The sequence below is a fragment of the Trichechus manatus genome, unplaced genomic scaffold (genome assembly GCF_000243295.1).
Source record: "Trichechus manatus latirostris isolate Lorelei unplaced genomic scaffold, TriManLat1.0 scaffold00024, whole genome shotgun sequence".
Lineage (NCBI taxonomy): Eukaryota > Metazoa > Chordata > Mammalia > Sirenia > Trichechidae > Trichechus > Trichechus manatus.
In genome coordinates, this window is record NW_004443960.1 from 13,750,284 (window position 1) to 13,771,702 (window position 21,419).

Genomic DNA, 21,419 nt, shown 5'->3' on the forward strand with positions numbered 1-21,419 from the left:
AGAACAAAGAACAAATAAGACTAAGAGAAAACAAATTCCTAGTTGGAAGACAAATCCATCTGTGTCATTTATTACATTAAATATAAAAGGCAGGGATTGTCAGATGGATAAAAAAGCAAGACCCAACTATATGCTGTTTACAAGAAACATACTTTAATTACAGACACAGACTGCCAAGAAAGAATGAGCAAAAATCTACTACGCAAACGCTAAGCATAAGCTATATTAATATTGGAGCCCTGGTGGCACAGTGGTTAAACGATCAGCTGCTAACCAAAAAGGTCGGCAGTTCGAATCCACCAGCCACTCCATGGAAACCCTATGGGGCAGTTCTACTCTTTCCTATAGGGTTGCTATGAGTCAGAATCGACTTGATGGCAACAGATTTGGTTTTTAATATAAATATCAGACAAAATAAATGTCCAAAAGAAAGATTATTACTAGAAATAAGGAAGACTATTCCACAATGGAAAAAGGGACAATTTATTAAGAAGACAAAATATGAAGCTCAGGCAGAGGCCACCTGGTATAGTAAGAAGAGGAAGGGATGAGACGCAGAAGAGCTCAGCTCTAACGGTGGCTCTCTCATTGAACCACTGGGCAACGTTACTGAGCTGTTTCTTTGTTTCTTCACCCCTCAAACTGGAATAAGGAGTCCCTGGGTGGCACAAATGGTTAATGTGCTTGGCTGCTAACTGAAAGGCTGGCGGTTCAAACCTACCTAGAGATGCCTCAGAAGACAGGCCTGGCTATCTGCTTCCAAAAGGTCACAGCCATTGAAAATCCTATGGAGTACAGTTCCACTCTGATACACATGGGGTGGCCATGAATTGGAATCAACTCGCTGGCAACTGGTTAAATTGGGAATAAGATGATAAGATGTATCCCATTTGCCTCAAGGGGGTTTTGCGAGGGTAACTGAAACAGCTGTCGTCTATAAAGTATTCTCTAAAGCAAAAGGAACTGAGATAGTAATCATTTCCAATATTACCTGAAATTATGTGAAATAAGTTAGGAAAAAAGTCTTTCTCAAAAGTCAAGATTTATTATCAAAATCCTATAAGAATCAATGAGAAAAACCATAGCGAGAACAACTCTGCCCCCTTAAACCAACAGCCAAGAACTCTTACCTGTTGGTGCGGTAACAGTGATTCTGCAGAGCACAGGATATACACTGAGTGTTTAACCGCTTTCTCTCAACCTCCTTCCAACTATCTTCTGTCCACTTTCTCTTGATCTGCTTCTCCTCATTTTTTTTCCCCACATATTCAGCGTAGGTCTGGATCCGATAGCTTTCTGCATATTTGCTGGTATTGACAGCTACAAGGAAAAGAAAGATTCCTTATAAAAGAGTCTGGCCTAGCCACCAAAGGTGTCACTCTTTGGAAGGTGGCCCAAGGTAGTCAGAGGAGTCCCGGGTTCAGGTCTAGGCTCTGCCACTTAGAAGCCAGGTGACCTTGGGCATGTCCCGTAAGCTCTCCAAGTCTCTCAGTTTCCTCGTCTGGAGAAGAGGAAGAGTCACAGCTCACCAAGCCCCCTTACTGCGTGAACGTGCTTTCTAAAGAACCACGATGATGTACGCAAAACATTAATAATAATTTTCAAATGATTTGCAACTAAAATGACTGTTAGAATTTATTTTCAGAATAAGAAAATTAAAATAAACAAAACCACGAAGGGAAAACTGTAAACCTTCACTTACTGTTAAAAACAAAAATGTGGATAACAGCAATAATGACAGTGGTGATAACTGCATCAAATATTGAAGGTCTCTGCTACGTCGGGCCCTATGCACACGTTGTGTCTAATGCTCACAAGACACTCACAAGGGAGGAACTGAATCTCCTGAGGAGTGGGATCACAGAGGCCACACTGCTGATGAGTGGCAGTGCTGGGATGCAAAATCAGGTTGCTCCAACATGAATGCCAAGCCTTTCTCACCACTCTGCAGCACCCTCTGGACTCTGCAAATTCAAGACATCACCACAGTACTTGAGACATGTCTCTTCTCCCTTTGTGTTTAAAGACTGCTTTGCTTCCAGACTGCTAATTCTCTGTAATGTAGCAAGAGTCCTTGAAAGCTGGAGTCTACTCCCTCGGTGTTCACCCTTCAGACTGAGGCCAGGTCAGTTGTGGTCTAATCCCACGCCTTCTCCTCTTCTGGGGCTGGTGGATGCAACACACCAGTGGCGTGGAAGTGAGGACTAACAGGAGAATCCTCTCCCAGCCACTATCACTATCAACACTTCCTGTCTCACTCATCCAGACTGGCAGTGAGACAGGAAGAGCCTGGTCACACTGTTACAGGTGGTACTGGTACCCAGGAAGCTGCAAAAGCACCATAACAACAAAGACAGATCAGTATCAGCAGTGCCAAGCAGAGTTCCTGGTACAGAGCTGCTGCTGTTGTGCACCATCAAGCTGATTCTGACTCACAGCAACCCTACAAGACAAAGCAGAACTGCCCCACAAGGTTTCCTAGCTTGTAGTCTTTACATGAGCAGATGGCTGGCTCTTTTTTCCAGCAGAGCTACTGGTAGGTTCGAACTGTTGACCTTTTGGTTAGCAGCTGTGTGCTCAACCATTGCACCACCAGGACTCCTTGGTACAGAGTAGCTCCCAGTAAATATTAACGTGAGTAAATGCACAGCAGAATGTAACAAGTGGTGATGAGCATGCAGGGTGAGCACAGCAGAACTGGACGAGGGGGTCCAGGATGTCCTGGACCTCCAAGGCGGAGGAAGAGGCAACTTTGTGAGAGGCAGATGGTCCATGCAGTCAACACCTGATGCTTTTAGATCTTCAAGTGGACCAGATGTGCCTAAAACTCTTCAGCACAGAATGCCCTGTTCTAAACATTTAGCCACATTAAAAAACCAAACCAAAACAAGGAAAAACTCTCCACTTCTTTAAAAAACACAACCTTTCACTATTAACTGTAGTTTTCAAATATTCACTCTAAAGTTAAAAAAAAAAGGGAAGAAACACTCAAAATATTCAAGAACTTTCATATTCTCCAAAGTCTCCCAAAGAGGTAGAGGGAAATCCTGTGGAGTGAGCTCACATGAGCACGCTCTGATCACTCACAAGGAGACAAACATGAAAAACAAGAGAGCAGCCTGTTCTGCAGAGGTGCTACTGACCAAGCCACTGCTATCAGGGGACCACGGAAATGGGGCCCTTTCTGGAAAATCTTGTTCCTCGGCACAATTAATGTTCCTGCTTTCAATGTGTCACACGTCTGACTTTTTTCATTCATTTATCCAACCACCCAACAATTTATATATCCAGCTAATATCATCCATTCTTTTTTTTCTGTCAGAAAATATATTTATTATTGATACTGAGGGGAGTATAGATGTCCGCATTCATGACAGAGGTTTGTATAAGCCAAGGTTTCCTTTATGTTGATAAAAAATGCCTTATTTCACTTGTAATCATAAATGTTATTCCAGTAAGAGGTCCATGTTCTTTCTGTCTTCTTACTTGCAGGATCACTGTAATAAGTTAAAACAAAGCAGCTCTTACATAATCAAAGGAGAACAGAAAAAGAGTGAAAACCAACATGCCACGGTGAACAATTCCACCCAGCATTGCTGTCTCCCTCCCTTCTCACTGCGGTGTCAGAGAGAGTGTTCACCCAACCACAGGGCTTGGTTAGAAGAAAAAGACTTGGCGTCAGTAGAAATGAATAGAAAGTTAAAGAGTGGTGAGACATGCCCTTCTCTTTTAATCACCATAAATGGGCTTTCCTCACACTGGAGCTGTCCTTTGATGATTGATCTCGACCTTGGCTTTGCAAACAGTTGCCAATCATCATCCATTCATTCCTCCACCCTGCAATTCTTTACTGAGTGTCTTTGTCTCAGGGACTATGCTGGGTATTCGGTAAAACAAGACACATTCTCCACCCTCTTTAAAGCTTATCCTGTCACATACAATTTTTACGTACAGTTGATTTCCTTGTATACTTGAGGCTACCTGCTAAGCCAGGTTAATCTATCATTGTGATATATAATGAGAACCCATAGATTCTGCCTTCATTATTCTGTACCAATAGTTGGTAAATGAATGTTTTCTGGATCTTCCTCTTTAAGTTTTGTAAACATGCCCAAAAGGGATGACATCTGCAACAATCCTTCTCTCAAGTTTAATTTGGATTACCAAGTAAAAGGGTAGGTTTGGGTCAATATTTGCCATGAAAGCAAAGGTGATGACAGGATAATAAAGGAGCCAAGAGAATCTATTTAACGGTATCCAATTGTTCCCAGTAATTTAGCTCTCAGCCTCATGGACAAAAGTTACAAACAACTCCTAACCAGGGTGAGGGAATTTATCTCAGCCCATGTGGAATTAAGGTTGCTTAAAAGGGGAAGCAAATAACAATCCACTTTTCACTGCTGACCTTCACATGGCAATAATTTACCAGCATTCCTTAAAGTCCCAGCAGCTTTGCAGCTCTCGGCCTTTAATCTAGAAGCCAAGCTCTGGCTCCAAGTCATCCCTCTAATGGATGAATCAGCAAAATGAACTGGCTGTCAACTGTGGCCTTGAGTGATTCCAGCGCGCCTGTCAGAAGCAGCATGTAGCAGGCTGCCTTGTAACACTAACCTTTTCCAAATTTGTTAGGGAAACGACTGAAGGCCATCTTTTGCTCTTGCCACTCAAAAGACCCTGGGGAACCAAACCTGTTGAGAGTTCTTCCTGATTCCCTGTTGGTGAGCAAGGACAGTTCGTCTCCCATAATAGTATCATCTACTCACGGCCTAGTTGTGCTGGGCCTGTTGTCTCTTGACACTCTACACACATTATAGCATTTAATCTTCACAACAACCCCACGAGGAAGGCAAGCTCTAGTCAACATGCAGATAAAGAAACTGAGCATCAGAGAAGCTAAGCTGCTTGCCCAAGATGTTGTAGGTAAGCGACTGTCTTAGGTATCTAGTGCTGCTGTAAAAGAAATACCACAAGTGGGTGGCTTTAACAAACAGAAATTTATTTTTTCACTGTTTATTTAGGAGGCTAGAAGTCCAAATTCAGGGCGCCGGCTCTAAGGCAAGGCTCTCTCTCTCTGTCCATTCTAGGGTAAGGTCGTCTTTGTCTCTTTTCAGCTTTTGTTCCTCAGTTCCTTGGTGATCTTCATGTGGCATTGCAACTGTCTTCCCCCATCTCTCCTTATGCTTCCTTGCTTGCTGAATCTGCTTTTTTACAGTGAAACCTGTGAGAGCCAGAACTCCACAGGACTGCCTTGTTTTTCTGGGTTTTGTAAGTTTTCCGCTCTGACAGGGTGCTGATTTAGGAAATAATATTGGAGTTATTATTCCCTGTCCTGGAGCATAGAGAATGTGACCCAGCTGGAGCAGGACTCACAAGGACACATCAACTGGGCCCTGAGGTAAAGGCAATAGCTAAGATAATCTTGGAAAATATCTTTTAGGAAACCTTTCACATAAAGCCAATCAAACAGAACACAAAAGACTTTCTAGTCTTATCTTTCTCTATTAGCATTTAGTGAATAGAAATTTGTTGGACCAATGAAGACCCTCCTGACCATTGTTACTGAAACCTGTACCAATGATTGTTAAGAAAGACAATTCAAAATGTAGGATCACAGTTTCTAGCCAATCTGTGAAAAGGTGAAGCTTTCAATGGTTTTGCCCATTTGTAATGTTAATACATACTGATGACTCTGTAATAATCTTTAGACTCTGGCAGACATGGCTATGGCAGCATGCTTGTCCGTTTTCCCATTCTGTAATATTCTTTGGACTTGGACAGACATGGTTCTAGCAGCATGCTTGTCCGTTTTCCCACTTCTGTCCGTTCTGTGATATTTCCTTGGACTCGGGCAGACGTGGCTCTGGCATGGTTATTCGTTTCCCACTTTTGCCTTTCCGAATGTATGTCGAATAAAACTTTCTTTTTGCTTTACTAAACTCTGCGATGTTTTTCCCCTACAACAGTGCAGTCTTACTACTTTTCTATCACTTGTTTTAGTGGAAATAATTTGAGTGTTCCTTCTCTAACAGGTTTCTGCCTTATAAGGTTCCAGCTTTCAAAGGTTTTACTGTATATCTCAAAGGAGATTGACTGAAGACACACCCTACACTAATCCGGCCTCATGAACGTAACAAAGAAAACCCACTCTCAAATGGGATTATAAACACAGGTATCAGGGTTAAGACTCACAACACATATTTTTGGGAGACATAGTTCAATCCATTACAGCAACAAAGCTGGTTTGGAACAAAAGATGTGATTTTTCTTTTGGTACAAAATATTGTCACTTCTCTATCGTGTATTTATGTTTATTGAAGCTGACAATTATAAAATGCTTCCTTATCTAAGAAATTTTAAAAATTATTTAAAATATTTATATGTTTTAAAAATTAAGACCTTTCCATTATTGCCTAGTGAAGTCTCTCCAACTAAGCTGATGGAGAGAAACATTATGTTCATGGGAACGAAGACTTAACGTAAGATGCTGATTCCTCCCCAAACTGATCCGTAAGTTTAAAGCAACTCCAGTCAAACATTTCAACATTTTAATAAAACACTGAGAAAAAAAAAATCTCAACAGGACAGAAAACAGAGCAGTGGCTGCCAGAGGCTGGAGCTTGGGGTGGGGGCTAGGGGGTCAGCACAAAGAGGATGAGGGAATTTTGACTGTGGTGGTGATTACATGATTGTATGAATTTGTCGAAACTCACAGAACTGTACAGCAAAGAGGGTAATTTTACTGTAAATAAATTGTATCTCAGTTATGTTGTGGAACCTGAAAGGTTGATTCTGAAATTTAAATGAAGAGCAAAAGGGCCAACAACAGCCTAGACATTTCTGAGAAAGAATAGGAAAGAGGCCTTGTCTTGCTGACTAAAAAAGCTTATTACAAAGCTATAGTAATTAAGACACTGTAGTAACGAGGTACGGAGCCCTGGAGACGTAGTGGTTAAGTGCTTGGCCGGTAAACGAAAGGTCGATAGCTTGAACCCACCAGGATCTCTGCAGGATAAAGATATGGCAGTCTGCTTCCATAAAGATTACAGCCTTGGAAACCCTATGGGGCAGTTCTACTCTGTCCTATAGGGTTGCTGTGAGTCGGAATCGACTCGATGGCAATGGGTTTGGTTTTGGTTAGTAACGATGCAGAGACAAACAAACTGACCAATGCAATAGAAGAGAGAGCCCAGAAATAGATGTCTGTATTTGTGAAACTTTGATTTTTGACAGAGACAGTATGACAGAACAATGTGGAAAAGGAAAAGCTGGAAAAACTGTTTATCCATAGGAAAAAAATGACATGGGATCCTTACTCACACCATGCTGAAAAATCAACTCCAGATGGATGAAGAACTTAACTGTCAAAAGCAAACTTTGAAAAACTGAAAAGAAAATATAAGTGGATATCTTTCGGACCTTAAAGCAGGGAACAATTTATTAATACACGAAAAGTATTAAGCAAAAAAGAAAAGACTGATAAATTTGGTTACAATTAATATTAAACTTGTGTCCATCAGATACTTTAAAAAAGTGAAGACAACCTACAAACAGGTTAAATTGATAATTGTGGTAGAGTCACACAATGGAATACTGTGTAAGAGTGGACACGAATAGACTACAGCTACATACAATCAGTGGATAAACCTTCACAATGTAACGGAGAATATTAAAAGGCAAATCCCAGGAGCCTACATGTAGTACAGCAAAACCTGTGAAAGCCGGAACCCGTGTAAGGCAGAAATCTGGCAGAGATGGAAAATTAAAATATCTTCCACTAATAGAAAGTTACAGAAAAGTGGTAAGACTGCCCCCTATCAAAGGTGGAAAACTTTCGAGAACTGGAAAAACAAGGCAGTTCCACTGAGTTCCAGCTCTCACAGGTTTCACTGTATAATATCCTCCTCATTAGGCTCAAAGACAAAAGCTTATGTGTGGGTGTGTCAGAGAAAGAGAAGCAGGGATCACCATCAGTCCTGCACTTTTTGCAATGGCTATCCATATTCCCATTAATCCAATGGTTACAAGAAATAGAGAAGTATTTGATGGATACTTACTCTGTGGCAGACAAAGAAAATCCTGTAAGCATTATTCTAACTTTATAGATAGGGAAACAGAGGCTCAGAGGAGGCAATCAGCCCAAGGCCCCAAAGATGACGGGTTTGAGCTGGGATCCAACCAAAGCTTACATTCTTTTCATGACACCACATCTACTGCAAGGGTCCGGATGGGTTGTCAAGAGTTGGGGATCACCTGATAACAGCTAATAACAACAATCACTTAAACCTATCCAAAGGGAGGCAACCAAGTCCACTGGGAAAATGACAGATTTTGAGGCCACATAGCCCTGGGTTCAAATCTTACTCAAGTCTTACCTTGCCTGAGGCAAATCACCTGCCTCCCTGAGCTTCCACTTCTTTATCCATAAAACATGCACACCCATCTACCTTTCCAGGCTGCTAGCAAGAGCAGAGAGCACATATGCAAAGCTTTCAGCACAGGGCCTGGGAGATAGTAGGTGCTTGATTAAGAAGGCTACTGTTGTTAAATCACAAAACATACAGTACAGACAAAAAGAACTCTGTGCCTAAGCCAAGAGAAGGCATTCCCCACTGTCTTAGTCATCTAGTGCTGCTGTAACAGAAATACCACAAGTGGATGGCTTTACTGAACAGAAATTTATTTTCTCACAGCTTGTTGTTATTAGGTGCCTCTGAGTCAGTTCTGACTCATAGCAATCCTATAGGACAGAGCAGAACTGGCGCATAGCGTTTCCAAGGAGCGGCTGGTGGATCTGAAATGCTACCTTTTGTTTAGCAGCTGAGCTCTTAACTACCGTGTCACCAGAGCTCCAGTTTAGGGGGCTAGAAGTCCAAATTCAGGGCACTGGCCCTAGGGGATGGCTTTCTTTCTCTGTCAGCTCTGGGGGAAGGTCTTTGTCTCTTCAGCTTTTGTTTTCCTGGATCCTTGAAGATCTCCACGTGGCTCTGCATCAATCTTCCCCATCTGCTCCTCTTGCTTGCTTGTTTAACCTCTTTTTATATTTCAAAAAAGACGGATTTAAGACACACCCTATACTAATCCTGTCTCATTAACATAACAAAGACAACCCATTCCCAAATGGGATTATAACCACAGGCATAAAGGTTAGAATTTACAACACATATTTTTGGGGGACACAGTTCAATCCATAACACCGAGTGATGCAGATTCTGCATGCTATTATTGTTTATCACACTTTGGTGTGACAGGTGTGGGGGACCTGACACTTCCTGAGTCTTCCAATAGCTCATGGAATACTGCTGTCCTCTAAAATCTGGATGTAATGTAGCAAAGCCTTTCCCAGGCAAAAAGGTGGAAACAAAATGGAAAATATAGAGACTAGTATAAACACATCATCCCTACTTGATAAGAATAAATTTAAAAAGTCTAAACTATAATTTTTCAAAACTGTACTGAGATCAAAATTAGTCAATTAGTTTTCACTAATTCTGATAACATCATAGTCTGCTTTTTTTTTTTTTTTAATTCTTTTTGCATTTTTAGTGAAAATTTACACAGCAAGTTCGGTTCCCATTTGACAATTTCCACACAAATTGTTCAGTGACATTAGTTAATTTATCACAATGTGTCAACATTCTCTTTGTGTTCAGTTTATTCTCTTTCCAGTACTCTAGCTTCCCTGCCCCCTTATCTTCTCATCTTTGCTTTTGAGTAATTCTTGACCTTTTGGTCTCACACTGATGGTTTTTAAGTAGAGCACCAATCCTACAGGTAATATCCTACTCTGCTATTTCGCTAAAGGGTAATCTCGGGATAGGCTCGGTTCTATGTTTAAAGAGTGTCTCAGGTCCCCAGTCTCAGGGAGTCCTCTATTCTCTAGTGCTCCAGTTTGTCTAGCTTTTTTTTTTTTTTTCTTTTTAAATAGGCATTTGAGTTCTGCTCCACATTTTTCACCCATTCGATCTGGGACCATCTACTGTGACCCAGGTCAGAATGCTCAGTGGTGGTAGCTGGGCACCATCTAGTTCTTCTGGTCTCAGGGTAGATAAGGTTGTGGCTCGTGTAGACTTGTTTCCTCTTTGAGCTTTTGGCTACCTTCTTACTGTTTTGTTCTTGGTGGGTAGAGTCCCGTAGTTGTGTCTTAGATGGCTGCTTGCAAGCTTATAAGACCCCAGATGCTACTCACTTTACCAGGATGCAGCCCATGATTTTTGTAAGCTATGTTATGCCAACTGACTGAGATGTCCCATGAGATTATGGTCCTAAGCTTTCAAACCCAGAAAACCAGTCTTGGAAGGTATTTGGTTATATCTGTGAAATATCTGTGTTTGTCTTCAATGAAAATATGTGCCTGCACGCACATATTCGCATTTACACATACCTACAGATACTTCCATCTGTTCTCACCTATGTACACACCTGTACCTACCCATACACCAATATGCCTATAACCCATCCCTATGTGCTCAAGCACTCGTTTTTACTTTGGTTGTGCTGTGTTCACTACATCCACATTTGCTGCCACTTTTCCCATCACTAAAAAAAAAAACAAGCCTCTATGATCTAAAGTGTACTTTCCCTTCCCCATTCCTCTCCCTGGTAACCACCTATGAGCACTGGTCTCTCTCTATATATCTATTCTTGTCTTCTTATAAAAGACAGATCATACAATATTTGTCCTTATGTGCTTGGCTTATTTCACTTAGTATTATGCCCTCCAGGTCCATCCATATTATCATATGTTTCGTGGACTCATCATTGTTCTTCATGGTTGTGTAGTATTTCACTGTATGTATGTACACCAATTTGCTTATCCATTCATCTGCTGATAGGCACTTCAGTTGTTTCCATTTATTTGCTATTATGAATAAAGCAGCAATGAATATAGGTGTGCATATGCCTGTTCGTGTCATTATTTTTAGTCTCTAGGGTATAAACCTATGAGTGGGACTGCTGGCTCATAGAGTAGTTCTATTCATCGTCTGCTTTTGAAACACTGATCTAATTCATTCATTCAGCAAACAGGAGCTCTTGGTGCTGTGCTGGGTACTGGGATGGTAGAAGGAAACAGATGTTTCCTGCCCTGAAGAAGCCCACAATCCAGAAGAATAAAATAAAGGAACAGATTGGTGGAGGAACACCACATAGGCCAGAGTCTAGATGAGAAATGATGATTTTAACTTGTGTAGAGGCAGGAAGGAAGGAGAGGAGACAATAAATATATTAAAAGGCTGACTGTGAGGGGGAAGAGACTGTTATTTAAGCTATAAGTTCCCATGGAATAAGCCAACTGCCTTAGCATTCAGTGAATAATGTCACTAAGGAACACTGCTCTGATTAACCAGCCTGGTTTTTTTTTTTTTTTCTTGGTTACTAGCTGCAAGGTCAATAAAAAATAAAGCCACCATTTATTGAGTACTTACTCTATGTCAAGAACCATGCTATCTGCTTTACGAACAAATGCATTCAATTCTTACTTGTTCATTTATTCATCCATCCATTGGCTTATGAATACAGACACTAATGTATTTAATTCTTATTTGTTCACTTATTCATCTATCCATTCATTCATGAACAAACAAACCATCTTCTAAGACTAGGCAACTGGGGCTACGAGGGTGCACTGGAGAGAAACAGTCCTTGTATTCACTGGAGAGAGCGGCAGTGTACCAGCGAGCACATGTGTGCTGGGGGTTATGGAAGGAGAGAGCTCTGGGGTTGACAGAGGGCAACTGATCTAGCCTGGAGCATGGGGACAGCTCCTCCAGGGAAAGACAAGCAGGTCTTTCCTGAGACTTGAAGGATGGGAGCAGAAATAATACTGAGGGTGGGAAACTGTTCCAGGCAGAAGGCGTATGAAGCGACCCTCCTCTGACTGAGAAAGCGCAGTCTTCAACGAGGAACTGGAAGAATGGCAGAAACCTGAAGAGCCCTTGGTGACGCTAGAGCAACCGGCAGAGGGTCCCTGAAGAGGGCCTGGCACACCACTAGGAGGACGACGTGATCAGACGTGTGTTTCTACAGGATCATTCCGACTGAAGGGGAAGAACAGTAGATTCAGGGAGATCAGAAGGAGGCAGGTGTTAACAGGACAGAAACCTGGTGGTAGTTAGGATAGACGCAGTGGGGGTATAGACAAAAGGGCAGAATGCAGTAAGAGTGGCAGAGGTCCTAGCCCGAGCAATGCACGTTGTCCATTATCATATGTGACACAATGTCCCACACGTTTTAATGGCACCATATAGTGTGCAATGGGTTTTAAATGGCAACAGTATCAACAAACAATACCTGCCTTTACTACCTGCAACACTCTGCTTTTTCCTATTCTGTTCCGGTCTCCTTTCTTTTTTAATGCTGGTGTCAACGAGCATTGATTTCATGACCCAGTAATTGGCCCTGGCGTCATACCACATTTCACTGACACCCACCATTCAAACCTACATTTCTAAGCAACAATGTGTTTTGTGTTCTTAAAGGTTAACCAACAAAAGGACTTCTAGGACACAACCTTTCCCCAGTCAGGGTCTGTGGGTAACTGAACCGCTGGCTGGAGGCAGTGGCTAGGTCTACAGTCAGGGTTAAATTATTGTTGTTGTCGTTGGGTGCTGTCGAGACAGTTCTGATTCATAGCGAACCTACTGGACAGAGCGGAACTGCCCCATAGAGTTTCCAAGGAGCACCTGGTGGATTGCAACTGCCTACCATTTGGTTAGCAGCCGAGCTCTTAACCAATGGCTTAAGCAGGGTCCTTTAATCTGGACTGGTTCTTGCTAATGATGCTTCAGATACCAGATACAAACATACATCAAATATAAGTATGTACCACAGACATGGAGACAGTACTCTTGGACTAGCTGACCTTGGCAACTTGTCTGGCTGTTTATGAAGCATTAAATGGGCCACAGTATCTGTGATGCTGTGATAAAGTCTAAGTGCACCATCTTGTTCCACTTCCCACAACCACATATGCAAAAAGCTGACAGCAGTGTATATTTGAAGATGTAAAGGCTTCAATAGTTGAAAAGCAGGAAGTCTGTTTGCTCATGAGATGCTGTGCTGCAATATTTACACTAGCATTAAATGTCTCTGGTGGATGTTCTGATGTGGTTTTCATTTGACAAAAGAATTTACTTACACCTCATAACTCAGCTTACTCATTAACCAAGTGAAATCCAGGAGGAAATGAGGGAGACAGGACAGAGAAAGAATGACTGGCCCTTATCAGCCAGGAAGGGCTGAGCGATCTCACCTGCAAGGTGAGTCATTACCCCTGGGAGGGAGGCACCAAAAGCTGCCTCTCCCACCTTATTAAGAAAAGAGTCACAGAAATCCCACATAAACTGTAAACAGGACAACACTGTCTCTGGCTCCTTTTAACCATCCTTGCTGCGCTATATTCTGGAACCACTCACGCCACCCTATGAACAAGAGCCGCCCCCCTGCCTTCCATCTCTTCCCACGCCCACCCCTGCTCTCCAGCTACAGATGGAGAACATCCGATGTCTATACCAACTGCCTGGACTCGGTTCTCCAGGGTCTCCAGGACACCCGCACGTGATCTGTCACCACACAAAAAGTCTGAAAAAAATGCCAACACAACCGCATTTAAAACTTGGGCCAGCACTGCTGTGCCTTCACAGAACCCTGACTGGCACTATGCCTGTGCTTTCCACCCTCTGCGGAGAGAGTCCCTTAACACTCAGAGGAATGAAAAAGATTTGCAGACTACGGGTTGCCTTGGGACATGTAATTTATTTGTTATGATTGGTAATATTTGACTTCAGAGAAGTATACAGCAAGACGCACACCTCTCCAAAGGAAAAACAAAGAATGAGCAAGTTAGGTTTATTTTCCACATGGATTTTACTCTGTGCCTTCGCTGAGAGGATGTGCCCGACGACCAGTTTATTTTACAGGTGGGCTCTGTCTGTATAGAAAACACTAATATCCTCAGGATGGTCGAACACAGCCAAATAAGGGCACAAGACTGAGTACGAATTATTTCCATTGAAAGTTTCATCCCGTCTTGGCTTTTAACCCATTCACTCCATCCCTGTATTTTTTTCCTCTGTCTAAATTACCAAATCACTTCCCCATATACGCCATGATTTCTGGAAGACTACTCCAGTTCTAAGGAGCCCTGGTGGTACAGTGGTTAAGCACTCAGTTGCTAACCAATAGGCCGGCAGTTTGAACCCACCTGCCACTCTGCGAGAGAAAGATGTGGCAGTCTGCTCCCGTAAAGATTTACAGCCTTGGAAGCCCTATGGGGCAGTTCTACTCTGTCCTATAGGGTCGCTATGAGTTGGAATTGACTCGACAGCAATGGGTATTCCAGTTCTTTATTTTCTTCTGTTTCTGCTTCTCTGTTATGAGAGGCCACTGCTGCCAACTTCAGTGGTCAGACATACAGGCAGCATTCAGTCTGGGCTGGAGCACATTAAGCTGCCAAAAGCGGACATGCTGTGTGACATTTCTCTTTGAGTCAAACAAATATATACACAGGAGAGAGGAAGAAGGAGAGAAAAGAGGGGGAGAAAGAAAGACGGGAGACTGCTAGTTTTCCCCATTTAATGAGTGCTTTTAGAAGGTGGCAATTCCTAAAATCCGGAGCAGTAACAAGTGTGCCTGACCCAAGCCACGGTATTTTCAATCACCTCATATGCATGCAAAAGCTGGACAATGAATACAGAAGACAGAAGAAAAATTGATGCCTTTGAATTATGGTGTTGGCGAAGAATACTGAATATACCATGGACTGCCAGAAGAACGAACAAATCTGTCTTGGAAGAGGTACAGCCAGAATGCTCCTTGGAAGCAAAGATGGCAAGACTTCATCTCACGTACTTCGGACACATTATCAGGAAGGACCAGTCCCTAGAGAAGGACATCATGCTTGGTAAAGTAGAGGGTCAGCGAAAAAGAGGAAAAGCCTGAAGGAGATGGACTGACACAGTGGCTGCAACAATGGGCTCAAACATTGTGAGGATGTCACAAGACCGGGCAGTGTTTTGTTCTGTTGTACACAGGGTTGCTATAAGTTGGAACAGACTTGATGGCACCTAACAACAACAAATTCTTCACAACTCATGAACACTTAAAGACCCTATGAAATTCTTTGCCAGCAGAAGAATGAAGGTTTTTTTAAAAAGTGATACTGGTATTTCTCTGCTTTTCTCCCCAAAATTATTAACATCTCTAAATGATTCTAAACATTCATTTTGTTCTCTACATCCTAAGGAGAAATGAATGTAGGTCTTTTGTCTATCTGGACATCCAAGGCAAAAAAATCAACTAGTGTAGATAAGAGACAAGCCTCATATTTGAAAACATTTACATATAAAAATTAATATAATGGCCAGTGTTATGATATTGCTACACGTTAAAGCATTTCTGAATATTTTATAACATTATATCCTAAAATTTCCAGTGACCCAAAGGTTTCCTACAATGTCAAAAGATTCATAATACAAATTAGGAATCTGACAAGCTACTTCTGAAAATCTGTACAACAGACTACAGAATGCTTTCTGATTGATGATGTAATGTCTGTGGATTTTAATAAAGTACTCTCTATTTTTTTCCCTAGAAAAAACATTACCATCCTTTACAGTCTCTGAAGCCCCAGATCTAATGCCTCTAATATTAAAAAAAAAAAATTTTAAAGCATGCAGTACAATTCTTAGTCCTCACCTGTGTTTGTTTAATGAATGAACTTACTTACTCTGCCTTTGCATGGGATTATGCTGTGATTTTAAGTTAGAAAAATGTTTAAGTGTTTAGTAACAACTTCCCAGGGACCCAGACATAGAGCTCCACAAACCAGGTTTTCCAGTGAGCTCACGGATAGTGCCCTGTACCAGGCAGAATTCTCGCCTTCCAGTCAAGACGAGGGTTCGAGTCCTGGCCAGTGCACCTCATATGTAGCCACCACCTGTCTGTCAGTGGAGGCTTGTGTGTTGCTTTGATGCTGAACAGGTTTCAGTAGAGCTTCCGGACGAAGATGGACTAGGAAGAAAGGCCTGGTGATCTACTCCCAAAAATCAGCCAGTGAAAACCTCATGGCTCACAAAAGTCCGATCTGCAACCAATCATGATGATAGCCTCAGACCAGGAGTGTTTCATTCTGTTGTGCACGGGGTCGCCACGAGTCTCGGGCTCGACTCCATGGCAGCTAACAACAACGATAAACTAACAGGAGAAGGACAAGCCTGGCTTGCTCTAAGGCTACAACTGGATCAGTTCTGTCGAAACCAAATTAGTAGCAAGGAGGTACGTGCTACAAGACTTTCCTCCTATAACACAGTTAGTGAAATGGTCCACAGGTCTGAATTACAAATGAAATAAGCACTAGGCTGCTGACCAAAAGGCTGGTGGTTCGAATCCACCAAGCTGCTCTGCAGGAGAAAGATGTAGTAGATTAAAACCAAAACTCAAGTCGCTGCCGTGGAGTCAATTCTGACTCACAGCGACCCTACAGGACAGACTAGAACTGCCCTATAGGGTTTCCAAGGAGCAGCTGGCGGATTCGAACTGCCGACCTTTTGGTTAGCAGCTGCAGCTCTTAACTACTGTGTCACCAGGGTTTCCAGTAAAGATTGCAGCCTATGGGGAAGTTCTACTCTGTTACATGGGATTGCAAAGATCTGAAAATCAACTTGACAACGCCCAATCACAATATAAAAAAGAATTTTTTTTTTTCCCAGTAACGATTCCCCTCTGGACTTGATTTTGGAGTGAATCCGCTCAGCTTCTGCCTTTAAATGATACATAAAAGGGAACCGAAGAAGAGGTACAAAATATTTAAATACAGGAAGAGCCATGGAAAATAAAAAGAAAGTGGGCTTGCAGAGGCAAGTTTACCTCCTACTCCGCCCTGACGTGGTCAGCCAACAGCTGACGGGGCTTTTTGGTAAAGTAGGTAGAAGTGCCCCAAGACCATCAGGCAACACTGTCACCATTTTATTACAGTAGTGACAGTGCGAACCCTCCCGTGGCTTCGGGAATGCTTTGTCATCTGTTCTCCCCCGCATGTCCAGAGGTTACAGCTCACAGCTGGTCTCCTCCCCTTACAGCTGGCTTCTCTCCCCACAAACCACAAATGCACTCTTGGGGGATGCCTTAGGAAGCAGCTACCTGAATGCAGCCTGAACGTCACAGGTGAGGCACACAACTCACACTACTGGGGGGTGTTCCTTTAGCTACTCATGCCAGAGTGCAGCTGGACTTCACCACTATTTCCAAAAAGAGACAACCGGCAGGCCCTGTGCTTGGGTTTCTGGAAGCCTGAACTAAATGATATTTGAACTACGGGGGAAAAAAAAAAGTGTGACTGCCTCACAATTTAAAAGTGGAATGAGTATGCACTTTGGGGTCAGAAAGTTCTAATACCAGACTGCCATTTAACCTCTCTGAACAACTGTGTTTCTTATCTTAGAACTGAGGCACTTTCTACAGTTCATTTCTGGGAGAGCACCTAGGCCGGTGGAGTTGTGACAGTGTGCATGGGGGGGTGGGGACGGGCGAGAGGCCGAAGCTGGAAACTGCACTGAGTCAGAATTACTCTTGAAAATTCCTTCGGGAGGCACCACACTAGACGACAGCACGATCTGTCAGTGAGTCCAAGACACCGTTGGAACACACTGCTGCCTCTTGTACTGCACACCAGAGGAAGAGCCGTGTTATCACACACACACACACAGAGTTTATAATCAGTAAGGCGTATCACTCACACTAAAAGAGGAATATGAGAACTGATATCCACATGGGAAAAGCAGGTCCACATCTCCCATTTCATCTCCGCCCCAGTCTTTGGGTGCACATACAGGGACAAGCAAAACCAACCTCACTTCCTAAAAAATCATTTTGCAAAGCAGGTAGATTTGAATTTGTACAAGTGAAAATTCTGTATGATGCCACTCCACTTGGAAAGTATGAATATGCAATCAATGCCTCTGTGTACGTCCCCTGATCACACCCCCCAGCCCCAAGTTAGTTCTTTGAAGAAAGGGCATGGGTTTCAGTCATTCTATCTCACCATGGATATTTCTCCAGGAGAGAATATCTATTTCTCTCTGCTTCCAACAGCCCTATGCCTGCGTGTACTATAAGCTCCTGAATAACTGTGGCTTAACTTCCTGAAACGTGGATTTTACTAGATCACAGAGAGAAAGTTAAATAATTAATCTGGTAATTTAAAACATCTTAATATTAAAATAAAAATGGGTGTATTACAGAGTAGAGAGTTTCTATCTGCTCTCCTTCGGTGTTAGGGGTTCTTAGTGGAAAAGTTTAAGAATAACCTCCTCTCACACAGGCACCTAGTAAGTATTAGCTGAATGAATGAGCAATTCTCCTTTCTGGTGGCGTGAGACCATCAGAAGAGAGGAGAGACCCTTGCCTTCTCTTCTTGGCAGTAAGGCGACAAATGTAATGTCCACACGAGTAGTTTACACAAGTTGGTTTGTATTCTAGATTCACAAGCAACACTCACAGAGCTGTTACGAGTTCTTTGTGGGTTAGAAGCAATCCTGAAAAGAGCTGACTGATGTGAGAAAGGGTAATGCAATACCTATGTTCCTCAGCAACAGTGACAGAAATGGATGTATCACGTATAAGCAAGGAAAGGCCAGGACAACCTAAGCTGAGAAGGTACGCTCTCAGAGTTCAAGCAAAGCTATTTTAAGTCAGAAAGGGATTAGAGTATGGCTCCTTTCCCTGACTACCCGTGGACACAATGAAAAGGTGGGAATCCTGCTGTATAAACTCACACCTTAGCCCACTCCAGAGCACAAGCCATGCCACAATCGTTCATTCCACAAGTATTTCTGGGCCAAGATGAGGTGGTCCTCTTGCCTCAGCCAGCTCATCTACTAAAATTGTCCGGACCAGGGACTGGGAAAGCTTTGACCAGCAGAGGCCACCTCCACTAGAGCTGCAGCTATCATTTCTGGAGACTACATCACACCTGGTACACACTGCCAGTGCTCTAGGTTCTATTACCCTTATTTAATAGAGCAGAAAATGGAAGTTCTGTTAAGATCCAAAGTCTCACAGCTAGTATAAAGAGAGAAAGTGGATTTGAACCTAAGATATTCCAGTCATATTATCCTGCAAGGAGAACGACATCAAGGAAGCCACAAAGTACTGGTCACCTACTCTGCTAGCAGATGCCATAAGCTGTTCTCGAAAGCAGTGGACAAAGGGTCATGGTGTCAATAATCTAGTCTACGTGGCTTCTTCAGCAGGCAAGTCCACTGACAGCGAATGTTCTGTCTAAAAGAGAAGGGCTTAGAGACACTCATACCCTGTTGTTGCTGGTAGGTGCTGTCGAGTCGGTTCTGACACATAGCGACCTTGTGTACAACAGAATGAAACACTGCCCGGTCCTGGGCCATCATCATTGTTATGCTTAAGACCACTGTTGCAGCCAGTGTGTCAATCCATCTCTTTCAGGGTCTTCCTCTTTTTCGATGACTCTCTACTTTATCAAGCATGATGTCCTTCTCCATGGACTGATCCCTCCTGGTAACATGTCCAAAGTAGGTGAGACGAAGTCTCACCATCCTCGCTTCTAAGGAGCATTCTGGCTGTACTTCTTCTAAGACAGATTTGTTTGTTCTTTTGGCAGTCCGAGGAATATTCAATATTCTTTGCCAACGCTACAATTCAAAGGCGTCAATTCTTCTTTGGTCTTCCTTATTTATTGCCCAGCTTTCACATGCATATGAGGTGACCAAAAATACCATGGCTCGGGTCAGGCGCGGCACTTTAGTCCTTGGAGTGACATCTTTGCTTTGTAACACTTTAAGGAGGTCTTCTGCAGCAGATTTGTCCAATGCAATGTGTCATTTGATTTCTTGACTGCTGCTTCTATGGGTGTTGACTATAGATCCAAGTAAAATAAAATCCTTGACAATTTCAATCTTTTCTCCATTTATCATGATGTTGCTTACCGGTCCAGTTGTGAGGATTTTTGTTTCCTTTATGTTGAGGTGTAATCCATACTGAAGGCTGTAGTCTTTGATCTTCATCAGTAAGTACGCTTCAGGTCCTCTTTGCTTTCAACAAGCAAGGTTGTGTCATCTGCATATTGCATGTTGTTAATGAGTCTTCCTCAATTCTGATGCCCCGTTCTTCTTCATATAGTCCAGCTTCTCAGATTATTTGCTCAGTATACAGATTGAATTTAAATATGGAGAAAGGATACAACCCTGTATGAGTAATTACCACATTTTTTTTTAACTTTTAAATTGAGGTTTAACATATATACAGAAAAGTGAATCTATCATAAGCAACTACTCAATGAATTACCTCAAAATGAACACACCCAGAACAGCAAATATCTTATTCTCTTTGTTCTATCTACTGATAGGAAGTCTCAGGGTGGCGCTAACAGTTAACTCGATCAGCTGCAAACTGAAATGCTGGAGGCTGCAGTTCACTCAGAGGTGTCTTGGAAACAAGGTCTGGAGATCTACTTCTGAAAAATCAGTCACTGAAAACCCTATGGAGCACAGTTCTACTCTGATACACACAGGGTCACCATGAATCAAAGTTCATTGGAGGGCAACTGATTTTATCTACAGATAAGGTGACATTTGAGCAAAACTCATTTGTAATGGATTAAATATTTAATGCAGAAAATAAATTTTAAAAAACCACTAGGATAAAATTGATGTGGGGACTTTCTAAATAGGACACCAAAGCCAGAAACTATAAAAGAATCAATTGACAATTGTTATTATGGAGCCCTAAGGAGCCCTGGTGGCGAGTAGTTAAAGTGATTGACTACTAACCGAAAGGTCAGTGTTTAGAAACCACCAGTGACTCCGCGGGAGAAACATGTGGCAGTCTGCTTCCATCATGATTACAGCCTTGGAAGCCTATGGGGCAGTTGTACTTTGTCCTACAAGGGTGCTATGAGTCGGAATCGACTTGACAGTAATGGGTTTGGTTTTTTTTTATTATTATTATAAAAAACTTCAAAGCTTTGGTGTGGCAAAATAGAATATATTAAGAAGTAAACAACAAATTGGGACAAATATTTGGAAAATACAGAACCCAAGATTAACTAACTTTCTTAACTTCAGTTTCTTCTGTAAAATGAAGGGAAAAATTCACAGGGTTGGGAGCATTTTGGAACAGTGCCGAATATCTAATAACTAACTGTTTACCAAATGTTAAAAATGAATAAAGATAACAAAGGTGTACTTACAAATCAATAAAAAAAAACATACAACTCACAAAATAACAACCAGTAAACTTTTGAAAATAATTCTGGTGCTTGCTGGACATAAACTAAAATTTGAACATCTCTGTATGAGAGTGATGGGCAAATTCAAGAAGCAATCTTTTTATTTTAAATCAATAATAGATGCTAATGCTGTTGGGAAGGAACCCTGGTGGCGCAGTGGTTA

The 21,419-nt window shown here is 42.2% G+C and overlaps 1 protein-coding gene across 3 annotated transcripts in view; it reads right to left on the minus strand.

The window, feature by feature from the left end:
• PARN (poly(A)-specific ribonuclease) overlaps positions 1–21,419 on the minus strand; it is a 152,417-nt gene that overhangs the window by 31,490 nt on the left and 99,508 nt on the right. For all 3 annotated transcript variants that reach the window (XM_004373268.2, XM_023728477.1, XM_023728476.1), the window contains one exon: positions 1,131–1,320. In XM_004373268.2, coding sequence (XP_004373325.1) covers positions 1,131–1,320 — 190 coding nt within the window. The remainder of the gene's footprint in view (positions 1–1,130; positions 1,321–21,419) is intronic.